At 38.7% G+C, this 17,958-nt stretch overlaps 1 protein-coding gene across 1 annotated transcript in view; it reads left to right on the forward strand.

Annotated features, from left to right (window-relative positions):
* The window catches only part of SLC44A5 (solute carrier family 44 member 5), a 148,477-nt gene that overhangs the window by 79,666 nt on the left and 50,853 nt on the right, over positions 1 to 17,958 (forward strand). Inside the window, exon 4 of the mRNA XM_061168455.1 lies at positions 10,886 to 10,970. Within this exon, the coding sequence (XP_061024438.1) occupies positions 10,886 to 10,970 (85 nt within the window). The remainder of the gene's footprint in view (positions 1 to 10,885; positions 10,971 to 17,958) is intronic.

A 17,958-nucleotide genomic window follows, 5' to 3' on the forward strand; every position in this document is an offset into this window, starting at 1 on the left:
ACAAAAGTTGTATTATGTTATTTTTTATTTGTTTTTGAAGCAAAAGTGATTTCATATGAGAACAGGAACACATGGGACAACCCACATTGTCCAAATAAATACACCTGATTTCAGAAAAAACACATATTACCTTGAATTCAGACCATCAAGAAAGCCAGGAGAACACTGTCCGTCCATAATGATGTAAAATGAATGAAACATCATTCTTTGGGTATGTGCTTGAAGCAGACACCAAACATTGTTTTAACCTCCTCTTCTTTTCCCTCCTCCACCAAAAAGTAAATAGACCAAGCAGAAAAAAAGTACCATTAAATTACAAATAAATATGTGTGTATGTATGTTCATTTGCAGATGAAATGGATCTTTGTTAGGATGTGTATGTAAGCAGTTTAGACACTTGGAACAGTTGGGTCCAGGACATACTTGTTAGACTGTAACAGAACATTTGTATTCATTAGTTTCTTGATGTACTTACAGCACCCCTTTGATTCTCAACTCTCAAAAACATTCCTTATAACTGAGCTTAAAATTCCATGCTTAGAGATGGTGCAACAGTGTTTGGAATAGAATTTGTTGGTTCTGTGCTTCATTTATCCATGCCTAACCAAAATGATTTCAAGGGAAACACTGGGGGTTTTCTAAAATGCCAAAAGAGATAAACTCTAAGTGAAATGGGGTGCTTTTTTGATGTGTGTGACTTTCTCTGCCTTTTGGGTTGCAGGGAAGTTATTCATGATACTTGGGTATGATCTTTTTCTTTGCGATTTCCACTAAACTGCAAGAACTCGATTGGTTTTGATGCCACCTTCTGGCTACTGCAAAAACGTCAACTTATAAAATTTGGGTTGAAAACACTGAACACTGTCTGATATACAGCCCAGTTGCCCAATTAGACGACTGAAATACCCATCCACCTAGTATGAACTTCAGAAAGGGAAACAGGAAAGATTAAGAGGACAAAACTTCCATTTAAATTTTGCATTAATTTGACATCTAAGTGAAAGAGTAACTTTATCTGCAATTCACTGAAGAAACTCTTACAAAATGGCAGAGGTCTCACAAATCTGTTTGAACATTCAACAAGCCCAGATTTGCCACTTTATTTAGTTTTTAAAATCTCTATCAAAATAATATATGCCTGTGAAAGTAAACCAAACAATAATGAAGAGTTTATAATAAAGGCAATAAAAGCAATGGTCTCCTATCTTAAGACTCCTTACCCACAGTTTTATTCCACAAGATAATTTCTCCTCTTTCTGGTTGCTTTATACACTTCAGGATGCTATAACAGAATACTATAGAGTAAGCCTGTAAACAACAAAAACTGACTTCCCACAGTTCTGGGGATTGGAAGTTCATGATCAGGTGTCAGCTTGGTTCTTGGTGAGGGTCCATTCCCTGGTTTGACATCTTTATTATGCATCCTCAAATGGAGGAAAGGATTAGAGAGATCTCTGGGTCTCTTTTATAAGTGCACTAATCCCATTTATGAGGCCTATAGCCCCCTAACCTAAGGACCTGCAAAGGCCCCATCTCCTAATAACCATCACGTTGGGGGGTTGATTTTAACATATGACTTTGTGGGGGGACAAATACTGGTCTTAGTTCTTCTGGAAGTTTTTTGCATAACTTTGAATCATATTCTTATTCTTTCATTTCATGCTGTATTAATTTTAGATAGTATCCATTGATAGCCTGCTATGAATAATGGAAGAGTTAACTCATGTACTTTATGTTTTCCTGATCTTTCTCCTCCTTCCATGTTTGATAGTTAAATTATTACCTTTAGATTTTCTTATAGTTACTTTCATGATTTTACATAGTATGCTGGGTCTCTATTGCTTGTTCCACTAACTTTTGTCAGTCTTGACTCCTCTCTATGTAAGAAGAGCATATTATCCTCACTACCATTCTCCATCTTTCTTTTCCATTCCTCTTTCTACTTTCTTTTTTTTTTTTAATTTTTATTGGGGTATAGTTGATTTGCAATAATATATTAGTTTCAGGTATACAGGGAAGTGAATCAGTGACATACACACACACACACACACACACACACACACACACACACACATTCTTTTTAGACTCTTTTCCCACATAGGCCATTACAGAGAGTTGAGTAAAGTTCCCTGTGCTACGCAATGTGTTTATTAGTTATCTGGTTTATATATAGTAGTGTGTATATATCAATCCCAATCTCCCAATTTATCCCTTCTTCCCCCCATCTTCTGGTAACCATAAGTTTGTTTTCTACATCTGTATCTCTATTTCTGTTTTGTAGATAAATTCATTTGTACCCTTTCTTAAAATTCCACATATAAGTGATATCATATATAGTATTTGTATTTCTCTATCTGACTTACTTTACTCAGTATGAGAATCTCTGGGTCCGTCTATATAGCTACAAATGGCATTATTTCATTCTTTTTATGGCTGAGTAATATTCTGCTGTATACATACACCACATCTTCTTTATCTGTTCCTCTGTTGATGTACATTTAGGTTGCTTATTATCGTGGTTAATGTGAATAGTGCTGCTGTGAACATTCCTCTTTCTATGTTTACCCTTTACCTGATTGAGTTTGTAATAAAGTTCAATTCTTCATCAGAATCGTTCATATACTGTTGGTAAATTGACTCTAAAGTTTTGGAAATAAGATTTGTACTTTGTAATAGCTATTTAAAATTTATTCACTGTCTGACATTTACATTTTCATTTCTACTGTGTCCCTGATATCAAAGCCAAATTTTACACTTTATTTGCAGCTTAGCATCATTCTACATTTTAGTGTATTTCAACTTAGAGCAATGACATTCTTGTATAATGTTTTATTTGCCAGCAAATTTTCTTGAACAGTCTCTAACAGGACAACAGTTTTTCTACCTTTCCTTTTATTTATTTATTTTTTTCCATTTATTTTTATTAGTTGGAGGCTAATTACTTTACAATATTGTAGTGGGTTTTGCCATACATTGACATGAATCAGCCATGGATTTACATGTGTTCCCCATCCCAATCCCCTCTCCCACCTCCCTCCCCACCCCATCCCTCTGGGTCTTCCCAGTGCACCAGCCCTGAGCACTTGTCTCATGCATCCAACCTGGGCTGGTGGTCTGTTTCACCCTTGATAGTAGACTTGTTTCAATGTCAATCTCTCAGAACATCCCACCCTTGCCTTCTCCCACAGAGTCCCAAAGTCTGTTCTGTACATCTGTGTCTCTTTTTCTGTTTTGCATATAGGGTTATCGTTACCATCTTTCTAAATTCCATACATATGCATTAGTATACTGTATTGGTCTTTATCTTTCTGGCTTACTTCACTCTGTATAATGGGCTCCAGTTTCATCCATCTCATTAGAACTGATTCAAATGAATTCTTTTTAATGGCTGAGTAATATTCCATTATGTATATGTACCATAGCTTCCTTATCCATTCGTCTGCTGATGGGCATCTAGGTTGCTTCCATATCCTGTCAATTATAAACAGTGCTGCAATGAACATTGGGGTACACGTGTCTCTTTCAGATCTAGTTTCCTCAGTGTGTATATGCCCAGGAGTGGGATTGCTGGATCATATGGCAGTTCTATTTCCAGTTTTTTAAGGAATCTCCACACTGTTTTCCATAGTGGCTGTACTAGTTTGCATCCCCACCAACAGTGTAAGAGGGTTCCCTCTTCTCCAGCATTTATTGCTTGTAGGCTTTTGGAAAGCAGCCATCCTGACTGGCATGTAATGGTACCTCATTGTGGTTTTGATTTGCATTTCTCTGATAATGAGTGATGTTGAGCATCTTTTCATGTATTTGTTAGCCATCTGTATGTCTTCTTTGGAGAAATGTCTGTTTAGTTCTTTGGCCCAGTTTTTGATTGGGTCATTTATTTTTCTGGGATTGAGCTGCACGAGCTGCTTATATATTTTTGAGATTAATCCTTTGTCTGTTGCTTCATTTGCTATTATTTTCTCCCATTCTGAGGGCTGTCTTTTCACCTTGCTTATAGTTTCCTTTGTTGTGCAAAAGCTTTTAAGTTTCATTAGGTGCCATTTGTTTAGTTTTGCTTTTATTTCCAATATTCTGGGAGGTGGGTCATAGAGGATCCTGCTGTGATTCATGTTGGAGAGTGTTTTGCCTATGTTCTCCTCTAGGAGTTTTATAGTTTCTGGTCTTACATTTAGATCCTTAATCCATTTTGAGCTTATTTTTGTGTATGGTGTTAGAAGGTGTTCTAGTTTCATTCTTTTACAGGTGGTTGACCAGTTTTCCCAGCACCACTTGTTAAAAAGGCTGTCTTTTTTCCATTGTATATTCTTGCCTCCTTTGTCAAAGATAAGGTGTCCATAGGTATGTGGATTTATCTCTGGGCTTTCAATTCTGTTCCATTGATCTATATTTCTGTCTTTGTGCCAGTACCATACTGTCTTGATGACTGTGGCTTTGTAGTAGAGTCTGAAGTCAGGCAGGTTGATTCCTCCAGTTCCATTCTTCTTTCTCAAGATTGCTTTGGCTATTCGAGGTTTTTTGTATTTCCATACAAATTGTGAAATTCTTTGTTCTAGTTCTGTGAAAAATACCGTTGGTAGCTTGATAGGGATTGCATTGAATCTATAGATTGCTTTGGGTAGTATAGCCATTTTCACAATATTGAGTCTTCCAATCCATGAACACGGTATATTTCTCCATCTATTTGTGTCCTCTTTGATTTCTTTCATCAGTGTTTTATAGTTTTCTATGTATAGGTCTTTTGTTTCTTTAGGTAGATATACTCCTAAGTATTTTATTCTTTTTGTTGCAATGGTGAATGGTATTGTTTCCTTAATTTCTCTTTCTGTTTTCTCATTGTTAGCATATAGGAATGCAAGGGATTTCTGTGTGTTAATTTTATATCCTGCAACATTACTGTATTCATTGATTAGCTCTAGTAATTTTCTGGTAGAGTCTTTAGGGTTTTCTATATAGAGGATCATGTTGTCTGCAAACAGTGAGAGTTTTACTTCTTCTTTTCCTATCTGGATTCCTTTTATTTCTTTTTCTGCTCTGATTGCTGTGGCCAACACTTCCAAAACTATGTTGAGTAGTAGTGGTGAGAGTGGACACCCTTGTCTTGTTCCTGACTTTAAGGGAAGTGCTTTCAATTTTTCACCATTGAGGATAATGTTTGCTGTGGGTTTGTCATGTATAGCTTTTATTATGTTGAGGTATGTTCCTTCTATTCTTGCTTTCTGGAGAGTTTTAATCATAAATGAGTGTTGAATTTTGTCAAAGGCTTTCTCTGCATCTATTGAGATAATCATATGGTTTTTATCTTTCAATTTGTTAATGTGGTGTATTACATGTTTTTCTACCTTTCCAACCCCACTATTTTTTAAGGGCTCCCCTCTTCTGTAAACACCTGCCTTGCAGAGTTTCTGCTTTTTGTTCCACTCAGCACCAGGCAAATTTTAGGCTCAATGCATAGCTTTAATTCTAAGACTTGTCTACCTCATTAGATTGGACCTTGCTGCTAGACTTAGCAAATAAAAAAATGCTCAGTTAACTTTAGATTTCAGATAAACAGAAGTATTTTTTTTTTTAGCCTAAATTTGTGCCATGAACTGTTTTCTATATCCCAACTTGTCTTCTTTCTTTGTTGACACTCTTGTTTTGATGGAGAACATTCTTGACTATCTTCCTAAGACAAGAAAGCATAGAAAGATAAATCCTTGGAAATGTTTTTCTTCTCTCTCTTTGCAATTGATTGATGGTCGAGCTTTAGAGATGTAGCTTGAAAGACAATTCCTGTCAGAAATTTTAAGATGTTATTCTGTTGTTTGGCATCCAGTCTGTCTAATGTTAATCTGACTCACATACCTTGTGGTGAAATCATTTTTTCTGTTTTGAAATATTTTTCCTTTGGGAAAGAATTTAAAATTATTTATTTGTGGTGTTCTGAAATCTCACAATTCAATGTAGGTCTTACTTTAAAAAAAATCTTTTTGTCTAGTCTTTGATGGGTCCTTTAATTCTAAAGAACTGTGACTCAGCACCTCTGAAAAATTTTCTTCAGTTATTTCTTTGCTATTTTCATTTTTTCCATTTTATTGGTTGTCTTTTTGGAACTCTGTTATTTGTAACTTGGACCTCCTTGATTAGTCTCAATACCTTTTTTTTTTTTTTTTGCCCCTTATATTTTCCATTTATGACTTTTTATTCTGTATTCTAGAAGATTTTGTCAAATTTTTTCCAGTTCTGCCTTGATTTTTAGATTTTGTTAATCATATTTTTAGTCTCTTAAAGCCCTCTTGTTTTCTAATTGTTTATAATAACATAGTATTTTTATTTATGAATAATCTGATTCTCTATGAAAATAAGAATCTCTCTGAAAATACTGTTTTTTAAAGGTCCCTTTTATGCTCTGAGTTATTTTTATTTTATCCAGCATTACTTTTTTGTTTGTTTATTTTAGTGTTTAATTTTCTGATTTCTCTTAAATTCCTGATGCTACTTGGTAATCCATTTTTACGATAGAAAAAATTGGGTCTTGTGTGAAATTCACTTGTGTGAATTTGCTCAGCTGCTGTGTCACTGGGTCAGTTTTCTCAAGGAGACCTTTGACTAGTATGGGATAGAAACACTGTACTAGCTATTAGATTTCATTACCACATGAACTGGTAGGAAGCTGACTGTCAGACACGGACTTTTAAAATGCCAGAATATGAAGGATTGTAGACTGGGGTGTCCAATTTCACAAAGGCCCTTGCTATCATTCAACAAAAGAGGGCTTTGTTTTTGCCTGTTTTTCCTGGATCCTAGAAGTCTTAAGTGTAGGACTATGGGGGGAGCACAGAGGTGCTGATTTGTGCTGTAGGCTTGTATATAAACCTTTAATTAATCTTCTCACTTTTGGCCACATTTCTCACTCTCAACTTTTGAGTCCAGAATGTATCATGCTTTCTAACAGGCATATCATATCCCACCCTTTTTGTAGCTTTTCTATAGTGCATTCATCACTCAACACACTCTCATATGCTCTTCATCTTCCAGAAATTATTGACCTCTTGTGCAATTGTGAGCAAATCCCATCCTGCACATCCTTAGCTGGTATGGCAGTGTTTATCCCTTTCTGTATTTTTATTCTTTTATTTCCATGTGTCTCAGGAAGGAAAAGAGATGGGCTTAAGTGCATCTTACATCATCTTGAACTAGTAGTTTGTAGTTGCTTCTATTTTATTGTTTCATGGTGGAAATATAATTCAAGTTAAATAATGAGTTACTTCCTTAATCACTTTTGCAGAATTATTCCTCTACAATCATTATCATTTGGCTTCCCTGATGCCTCAGATGGTAAAGAATGGTCCTACAATGCAGGAGGCCAGGTTCCATACCTGGGTTGGAAAGATCCCCTGGAGAAGGATGTGACTAGCTACTCCAGTATTCTTGCCTGCAACATCCCATGGACAGAGGAGCCTGGCGGGCTATACAGTTCATGGGGTCCCAGATTTGTATGTAAGGAATCTGAGGACCACTGGCATTTAAGGATATCAGGCAGGCTTTGACAGAATGAGTACAGATGTGTGCAAAAAACTAAGTAAGGATTTTAAGATACTGAGAAACTTATTCTGAAATTGATCTCATTCATTCTGTAACATCTGATGAATGCCTGGAATGGGCCAAGTACAAGGCTAAGTGTTGGGAAAGTAGATGGATATAAACATGAATAAGGTACAAACTTTACCCTTGAGGATTGCATAATCTGGTGAATAACAAGTTTATGCATCATTTTGCAGTGTATAAGTCAGTTTTACCTATGGTGGACTCTTGACACTTGCTGATTTACCATTCAGCCTTTTAACTACTCCTAAGGGACTCCAGGACTGATCTCCTTTACGATGGACTGAGATCAGTCCTGGGTTTTCGTTGGAAGGACTGACGCTGAAGTTGAAACTCCAATGCTTTGGCCACCTCATGCGAAGAGTTGACTCATTGGAAAAGACCCTGATGCTGGGAGGGATTGGGGGCAGGAGGATAAGGGGACGACAGAGGATGAGATGGCTGGATGGCATCACCGACTCCATGGGCATGTTTGAGTAACCTCTGGGAGTTGGTGATGGACAGGGAAGCCTGGTGTGCTGCGATTCATGGGGTTGCAAAGAGTTGGACACGACTGAGTGACTGAACTGAACTGAACTGAAGGGACTCCAGTGAACCATGACATGCAATAATTTATTCATTCGCTTAGGCACAAAGTTGAGTCACATGCACCATGAGACTGTGTCGAATGTATACCAAATTCATTCTTGTGGAATCTTTAAGTAGCCTTGTGCATACTGTGCATGCATTTATAGCCAGATTCTTGAACCATCAGAACTCAATGGGATTACAAGCATGAAGTGGGTTTATTTCCCCCTTATCATTGCCTTTAATAATGTTCTTTCAAATATCTTTTCTTCTTGTTTTGGCATCTTGGGTATCTTCCATAGCTTTCTTAACACTTTCTGTTAAAAAGTTCAGTGTAGTCCAATTTAAAATTTGAACTCATCTCTTCCAATTCCCCAGCTCAGGTTTGAACTCTGTAGGGGAACTTAAGAGTGGGAGAGAGGGCCTGTTTTGTTATTTTCCTTCTCATCCCTCCCTCCTGGTTTTAGCTCTTTGTATTGTGACATATAGAAGGAGAAAGAGTGTCTGTTACTTTCCTGGCCACTGCCCTAGTCCCACATGGTTGTTGCTACTGAGGCTAAGATGTAACTGACTACCCATAAACTCTCTCCTTGACAAAGCCTGGCTCTCTCATGGTGTGCAAGTGGAAATTCTCTGGGGAAGTCCTTACTGACTAGTCTTTTGATCTGAGAAATCAGTTTTGGCTTTCTCTCCACCAAACCCCTTCAGCTCCATCCCTGGTGATTGATCTCCAGTCTCGTCGGGTGATGTACCACCAGGAAGGTGCAAGCCCATTTCCTTGGCTCCATACCCTCCCATGACAGGCCGCTTCAGTGCTGTCCTCTATCTGCACCATTGGTTTATTTCCACTCTCTTGTGGTTTCTGGATCTCACATTTCTCTGCTAAAATGGGCAGAGGGCTGTAGTAAGTCTGCCACAGAAAGCAGTATCCAGCTGGAAACTGCAAAGCTGGTCTGCCCTTCCCATGTCCGTGTATGCTCAGTCACTTCAGTCACGTCTGACCCTGAGACCCTGCGGTAGCCCGCCATACCATCCCAGCTCTAGCCTGGGACTGTAGCTTGCCAGGCTCCTCTGTCCATGGGATTCTTCAGGCAAGAATACTGGAGTGGGTTTTCATATACTCCTCCAGGAGATCTTCCCAACCCCAGGAGCGAATGCAAATCTCTTATGTCTTTGGCATTTACAGGTGGGTTCTTTACCTCTAGAACCAACTGTGATACCCTCTGTCTCTGTGAGAGATTCTCTCAGAGCCTGTGTGGTTGAAACCCAGAAGAAAGAATCCACCCTTTCAATGAGGAGGGGAGGAAAAATCCTCCGAACTCTGATGACTGTATCCTGCCAACTCCACTATCTCCAATCACCTCCCTCACTCATCTTTTGCTTATGTAGACATGAGCAAGAGGCAGCAGAAGTGATGCAAGGATCTAGCCCACATTTTCTGTGGAGGGCTTTTTTTGTTTCTAGATTCAGATCCAACTTGGTGATTGTGAGTCAGCAGGAAAAATATAACTCAACAGCCTGTTATACATTTTATGCTGTCTATGTAGTCATGTTAACTGGGGACTTTACAAGGTTCTGGAAACATTCCTCTTGAATGTATATGGCTATGTTCTCTCAAGATATTGTTTGTAGACCACCTGTATCTGAATCAATGGGGGATCACAGGGGGAAATGTGAATTCCTAGTGTCTAGGCTCTGAAAGGTTGAGGAGTCAGGAATCACAGTTTTCAACAAACACCCCGAGGTTCACTGATGCATACTAAAGTTAGACAGCCATTTGTCTTGAGCCCACCACACATTTCCTATGTCCTCCCAACACCACTGTTCAGCAGGTCAGGCTGGTATTATCCCCATTTTACTGCTGAGGAAATTGAGATTTAAAGGAGAAACATGGCTTGCCAAATGGCAAATTCATCACTATTGCTAGCAAAGTGTGTGTGCGTGTGTGTGTGTGTGTTAGTCACTCAGTCGTGTCTGACTCTTTGTGACCCCATGGATGACTGTAGCTTGCCAGGCTCCTCTGTCCATGGAATTCTCCAGACAAGAATTACTGGAGCGGGTTGCCATTTCCTTCTCCAGGGGAATCTTCCCGCCCCAGAGATTGAACCCAAGTCTCCAGCACTGCAGGCAGATTCTTTACCATCTGAGCCACCACGGAAGATCCCCAATAATAAATGTCAAGTTATCCCACCACTATGCCCCTGAACATAATTTTAAACAGAGAGAAAATATAACTAAATTTATCTTTTGTCAGATCACTGAAATAATACATGTTTATCTCATGAAACCCATAAAATACAAAATTATCTAAACAAATATAATGCCATCATTCAGATATAATCATTTGTTTCTGTGTATAATGTGTTATAACTGTTTTTGCAAAATTAAATCATATTTTGATACTCTTTAGTAACCTGCTTCCTAAATTCATCCATTAAATATTTTTCAACATTATTTTCAATGGCAGTATAATCTTTTACTTTATGGATGTGGAGTTCTTTATTGAACCAATTCCCTGTTGATGGACAATTTGATTATTTTGACTTTTTACTATTACCAAAAGCTACTTTAAATGTTAGGCTACTTGACAGGGATTTGGGGAATATGTTGCAACTTCCTAGAGGAAATGAAGCAGATTTTTAAAGGTCATGTTATATAAAAGTATACCCGATGATATGAAATGACATGAAATACTTCCACAGTCACTAAAAATATTATGTTGTTTTTTTAGGAACAAGTCCATTTTGTTTTACTTTAACCTGCTCACCTGTACCAGTCCCTCCGTGGTGGTAAACCTACAGTGCCCTACCACACAGGTAAGGCAAAAAATATGCCTCACTGGTTTTAGCAATTTTGAACATTCTTGGATGACAGAACTGAGAAATTCTATTTGAATTCTGGATGTGTGTGATTAATGATGAATTTATGGAAGGTGACAAGACAAAAGTATAATCTCATGTTTGTTCATATACAATAAAAACAGAGATTAATCATTTAGTATCACTAGGAACCTCATTGATTATCTTGTCCAACCACCTATTTTTATAAGTGAATAAACTGCAATATAGAGAAGTGGAGATATTTTTCTCAAGATTAGTATTAGGAAGAATAAAGCCATCTATTGTAACTAATAAACTTCAGTTTTTCAGTGACTGAACACAATAGTTTCTTTTTGGTCATATAATAGTATAAGGTGGTGTTTGTTGTCAGTGGGCAGCTCTCTTCCTGGCTCCCTTCATCTGGTGACTCTGTCATCCCTTAAGGCCTCAGCAGCAGCAGCATCCAGTTGCCAGAAGGAGGCAAAAGCCTGAATAAAGCACCCCTGCTCTTAAAAGCCTTGGATCAGTTGGGTCACACATTGTATTTCTACTCAAATACCATAAACATATAAGTTTTAAATGTTCAACCTGAGATGCAAGAAGGAAGGAAAGAAGGAATAAAGCAATGTAATTGTGGACTGAGCAGCCTCTTGTGTACCATGAAGAAATGAAATAAGAGGACCAGATATCAATGGGCAGTTCATTTTGTTTTCTATCGTCTATCCATCTGTCCTCTAGAGGACCCTTCTTCCCAAGGGAGACAACTCAGAGTCCTGTGTGGTACTGGACTTCAACCCACAGCCTAGGACCTATGGATGATGGATAGTCTCTCCATCAGGTCTTGACACTAACGCACAATGGGGAACAGGCCTAGGGAAGTTAGAACACAAACTCCCGTTCAGAAAGGAAGGAGGTGTAAGTACACAGTGGTCTTTAGTGCATAGCACAAGAACAGTCTTTTATTCTCTTTGAATTGTATTCTCTGAAGTAAGTTCCTTATCTGTCATCCTGTGATCCATCACTCAACAAACTGGAAGGTTATTTCCTGTGTCAACCTCAGGCCATACCACTGCTGAACACTGGAAATATGCCCTCTTAGAGGCCACGTGGCTTTGAAACCCTCTTCATGTTGTACAAGTTTATCATGTCAAAGTTTATTTTAACAGTCAAAGGCCTTTTCAGGTTAGGTCATGAATTTAGCAGTACAACTACCTCAAAAACTCAGTAGGATTTTGACTTATATGCTTCCTCTTGGTTCCTTGTGCAAGTAAACCACAGCCAAAGGTCTTCTCTAGAACTAAAATCTGCTTGCTTTCCTCCTCATGTCCCTCAAAGACTTTTGATATCTTATTTCCTGCTGAGATTTAAGCCATCTTGGGGTATTAACATCTTAGTTCTGTGACCACCTCTACCACAGAACCTTGTTTTTATCACAGCCACTCACCCCCAAGGTCAAATCCTCAATCTTGTCAGTACCAATAATTACCACCCTTAATTTCAAACATCATACTGTCTAATCATTTCAGTCCCTCTAATATGTCAACTCCAGTTATTCTCCTACCTCACTGGGACCTACAAACCACTGACCTGTTGCCCCTCAAAGTTTCCTCAGTTCTATCATGTTTCCATCTCCTTCTTTATATGATTTAAAGTCCATGGTTCCTCTTGAAAATCACTCCTTTGTAGAACTCTCATACATTATTTGTGGGAATGTAAAATGGTGCAGCAGGAATGGAAAACAGTATGGAGGTTTCTTAAAAACTAAAGATAGAACTACCATGTGGTTCAGCAATTCCACTCCTGAGTATAAATCCAGAGAAAACTTTTAATTTGAAAAGATACATGCTCCTCAGTGTTCATAGCAGCACTATTTACAATAACCAGCACATGGAAGCAACCTAAATGTTATTAACAGATGAATGGTTAAAGAAGATGTGGCACCTATACACAATGGAATACGACTCGGCCGTAAAAAGAATGAAATAATGCCATTTGCAGCAACTTGGAGGGCAATGCTTTAGTGAAATAAGTCAGACAGAGAAAGACAAATACTGTATGATATCACTTATATGAGGAGTCTGAAAAATGATACAGATGAATTTATTTACAAATCAGAAACAAACTCACAGACATAGAAAACAAATGTATGATTGCCAAAGAGGAAGGGAGAAGAGAGATAAATTATGAGTTTGGTACTAGCAGATATATACTACTATATATAAAATAGATAAACAGGGTTCTATATAGACAGGTTCTTGTTTAGTACAGGGAACTATATTCAATATCTTTTAATAAAGTATAATGGAAAAGTATATATATGTATATGTGTGTGTATATATATATATATATATATATATATATATATATATATTCACTTTGCTGTACCCCAGCCAAAGTAAAAACAACACCCAGTTGTGTATGTGACTGGTGATTGAAGTAAAGTTCGATGTTGTAAAGAGCAATATTGCATAGAAACCTGGAATGTTAGGTCCATGAATCAAGGCAAATTGGAAGTGGTCAAAAAGGAGATGGCAAGAGTGAACATTGACATTTTAGGAATCAATGAACTAAAATGGACTGGAATGGGTGAATTAACTCAGATTACCATTATATCTACTACTGTGGGCAAAAATCCCTTAAAGAAATGGAGTAGCCATTATAGTCAACAAAAGAGTTCAGAATGCAGTACTTGGAGGCAATCTTAAAAACAACAGAATGATCTCTGTTCGTTTCCAAGGCAAACCATTCAATATCATGGTAATCCAAGCCTATGCCGTGACCAGTAATGCTGAAGGAGCTAAAATTGAACGGTTCTATAAGGACCTACAAGACCGTCTAGAACTTACGTACACACACAAATGTCCTTTTCATTATAGGCAACTGGAATGCAAAAGTAGGAAGTCAAGAAACACCTGGAGTAAAAGGCAAATTTGGCCTTGGAGTACAGAATGAAACAGGGCAAAGGCTAATAGAGCTTTGCCAAGAGAATGCACTGGCCATAGGAAACACCCTCTTCCAACAACACAAGAGAATACTCTACACATGGACGTCACCAGATGGTCAACACCGACATCAGATTGATTATATTCTTTTCAGCCAAAGATGGAGAAGCTCTATATAGTCAGCAAAAACTAGACCAGGAGCTGACTGTGGCTCAGATCATGAATACCTTATTGCCAAATTCAGACTTAAACTGAAGAAAGTAGGGGAAACCACTAGACCATTCAGGCATGACCTAAATCAAATCACTTACGATTATACAGTGGAAGTAAGAAATAGATTCAAGGGATCTTGAATCTTCAGAGTGCCTGAAGAACTATGGATGGAGGTTCATGACATTGTACAGGAGGCAGTGATCAAGACCATCCCCAGGAAAAAGAAAAGCAAAAAGGCAAAATGGTTGTCTGAGGAGGGCTTGCAAACAGCTATGAAACGAAGAGAAGTGAAAGGCAAAGGAGAAAAGGAAAGATATTACCATTTGAATGCAGAATTCCAAAGAATAGCCAGGAGAGATAAGAAAGCCTTCCTCAGTGATCAATGCAAAGAAATAGAGGAAAACAATAGAATGGGAAAGACTAGAGATCTCTTCAAGAAAATTAGAGATACCAAGGGAACATTTCATGCAAAGATGGGCTCAATAAAGGACAGAAATGGTATGGAACTAACAGAAGCAGAAAATATTAAGAAGAGGTGGCAAAAATACACATAAGAACTGTACAAAAAAGATCTTCATGACCCAGAAAATCATGATGGTGTGATCACGCACCTAGAGCTAGACATCCTGGAATGTGAAGTCAAGTGGGCCTTAGGAAGCATCACTACAAACAAAGTTAGTGGAGCTGATGGAATTCCAGTTGAGCTATTTCAAATCCTAAAAGATGATGCTGTGAAAGTGCTGCACTCAGTATGCCAGCAAATTTGGAAAACTCAGCAGTGGCCACAAGACTCGAAAAGGTCAGTTTTCCTTTCAACCCCAAAGAAAGGCAATGCCAAGGAATGATCAAACTACCACACAATTGTACTCATTTCACACGCTAGCAAAGTAATGCTCAAAATTCTTCAAGCTAGGCTTCAGCAATACATGAACCATGAACTTCCAGATGTTCAAGCTAGATTTAGAAAAGGCAGAGGAACCAGAGATCAAGAGGTTGGAATACCAGACCACCCGACCTGCCTCCTGATGCAGGTCAAGAAGCAACAATTAGAACCGGACGTGGAACAGTGGGCTGGTTCCAAATTGGGGAAGAAGTATGCCAAGGCTCTATATTGTCACCCTGCTTACTTAACTTATATGCAGAGTACATCATGAGAAATGCTGGGCTGGATGAAGCACAAGCTGGACTGGATGACGCACAAGCTTGATGCTGGGAGAAATATCAATAACCTCAGATACGCAGATGACATCACCCTTATGGCAGAGAGTGAAGAAGAACTAAAGAGACTCTTGATGAAAGTGAAAGAGGAGAGTGAAAACGTTGGCTTAAAAATCAACATTCAGAAACCTAAGATCATGGCATCTTGTCCCATCACTTCATGGCAAATAGATGGGGAAACAGTGGAAACAGTGACATACTTATGTTTTAGGGCTCCAAAATCAGTGCAGATGGTGACTGCAGCCATGAAATTAAAAGATCTTGCTCCTTTGAAGAAAAGTTATGACCAACCTTGTCTAGCATATTAAAAAGCAGAGACATTATTTTGCCACCCAGGGTCCATTTAGTCAAAGCTATGATTTTCCAACAGTCATGTATGGATGTGAGATTTGGACTATAAAGAAAGGTGAGTGCCAAAGAATTGATGCTTTTGAACTGTGGTGTTGGAGAAGACTCTTGAGAGTCCCTTGGACTGCAAGGAGATCCAACCAGTCAATCCTAAAGGAAATCAGTCCTGAATATTCATTGGAAAGACTGATGCTGAAGCTGAAACTCCAATAGTTTGGCAACCTGATGTGAAGAACTGACTCATGTGAAAAGACCCTAATGCTGGGAGAGTTTGAAGGTAGGAGAAGAAGGGGATGACAGAGGATGAGATGGTTGGATGGCATCACCGACTCAGTGGACATGAGTTTGAGTGGACTCCTGGAGTTGGTGATGGACAGGGAGGCCTGGTATGCTGCAGTCCATAGGGTCGCAAAGAGTCGGACATGATTTAGCAGCTGAACTGAACTGTACACCAGAAACTAACACAACATTGTAAAACAACTATACTTCAATAAAATTTTGAAAGGAATTTTTAAATCACTCCCTTATATAAACCTTCAATTCTTTTGCCCCCTCTCATTTAGTTGTACTTCCCTGGCAAAAACTCATTCATGACTAAATGCAGCTTTCTACCTACTCCATGCCTCAACCTAAGCAGTAGTGTGTTCTTGCAGAAAACACACACAACAGTCCATTAAATTGAGGACCTCCAACCTCAAGGGGGCCCTCAATGCTGTCCCTCAATCACACAAGAGACCCTTTGTTTATTCACTAGCTACTCTGCTAGAAAACAATTTCACACCTTTTCCTCTCACCTCAAACCTCCAAGCCCTCCTTCCCAGTCTCTATCAGCCTTTGACTTGGCTTCCTATTTCACTGTGAAAATATCAGCATTCAGAAGACAACTTTTACAGGTTCCCACACTGACCTTCCTGCCATTATCTGTGTTCGTGTATTTACTCTGCCTTCCCTGCTATTCTCTGGAGGAACAGCCTGTGCGCCCAAGGCCAGACCATCTGCTTGTGCATTAGATCTTATCCTCACTCACAAACTCCAGCACACAACTCCAGAAATCTTCCTTTATTTTTTTATTACCATTTTCCTTCTCTACTAAATCATCACCATCAGTAGAAAAACATGCTGTTATTTCTTCCATATTAAAAAGTTTTCTCCTTGATCCCATATCCCCTTCCAGTTACTGCTTCATGGCTTTGTGCCTCTTTTTTTTTTTTTTTTTTTTTTTTACAAAATTCCTCAAAAGAATAATTTATATCCGATGTGTCCGAATTCTTTCTTACTTGCATTCAGGCTTTTATTCTTACTCCATTTTCTCCAAATGATACCATTGATCTCCATATATTTAAACCAATGGTCGATTCTCTATCCATATTTACTTGATCCAACAGTATTGTTTAATCAATCCCTCTTCCTTAAAGTACTTTCTTCGCTTGGCTCCTAGGACATAACATTCTCTTTCCTCTTAATTCTCTGGATGCTCCCTCTCAGTATTCTTTGATGGTTTCTGCTCATCTTCCCAGCACCTTGTAAACACTTGAGTTTCCTCCTCCATCAGGCTTAGTGAAGTGAAGTCACTCAGTCGTGTCTGACTCTTCGCGACCCCGTGGACTGTAGCCTACCAGGCTCCTCCGTTCATGGGATTCTCCAGGCAAGAATACTGAAGTGGGTTATCATTTCCTTCTCAGGCTTAGCCCTCTTCAAAATATATTTACCCCTTTGGTGATCACACCTAGTCTTTTGGTTTTACTACCATCTATATACCGCCCTCCCTAGTTTATATATGTATATTCCCAGGACTCCAGTTCTTTCTATCCAACCACCTATATCATGTCTCTACATGGATATTTAGTTGGCATCTCAAATTTAACATGTCCAAACTCAACCCCTGAAAGTCTCTGACTTTATCCCTAAAATTGTTCCCCCACCCTCAACAGTCTGTTCTTTTTCAGTTAAGGCCAACTCTAAATACTATGGAATCATCCTTGATCCCTCTTATCTCTTGTACTCATATTTGAGCTGTGAGCTAATTCCTCTGGTCTCCATTCAAAATCTACCCAGGACCAAATTACTTTTAACCATCTCCTCCTCTTTTCAAGGAGCCAGTGTGTTGTTTCAGTGACCCCTGACTGGTCTCTCTGCCTCTGTTCTTGGCCCTGCCTCCAGTCCTTTAGTCTCTTCTCCACCCAGCAGCCAGCGTGATCCTGTTAAATATCAGTCACATTATATTCCTCCTTTACTCAGACCCCTTTCCCTCAATAGCTTCCCAG

Source organism: Dama dama, chromosome 20, assembly GCF_033118175.1.
Source record: "Dama dama isolate Ldn47 chromosome 20, ASM3311817v1, whole genome shotgun sequence".
NCBI lineage: Eukaryota > Metazoa > Chordata > Mammalia > Artiodactyla > Cervidae > Dama > Dama dama.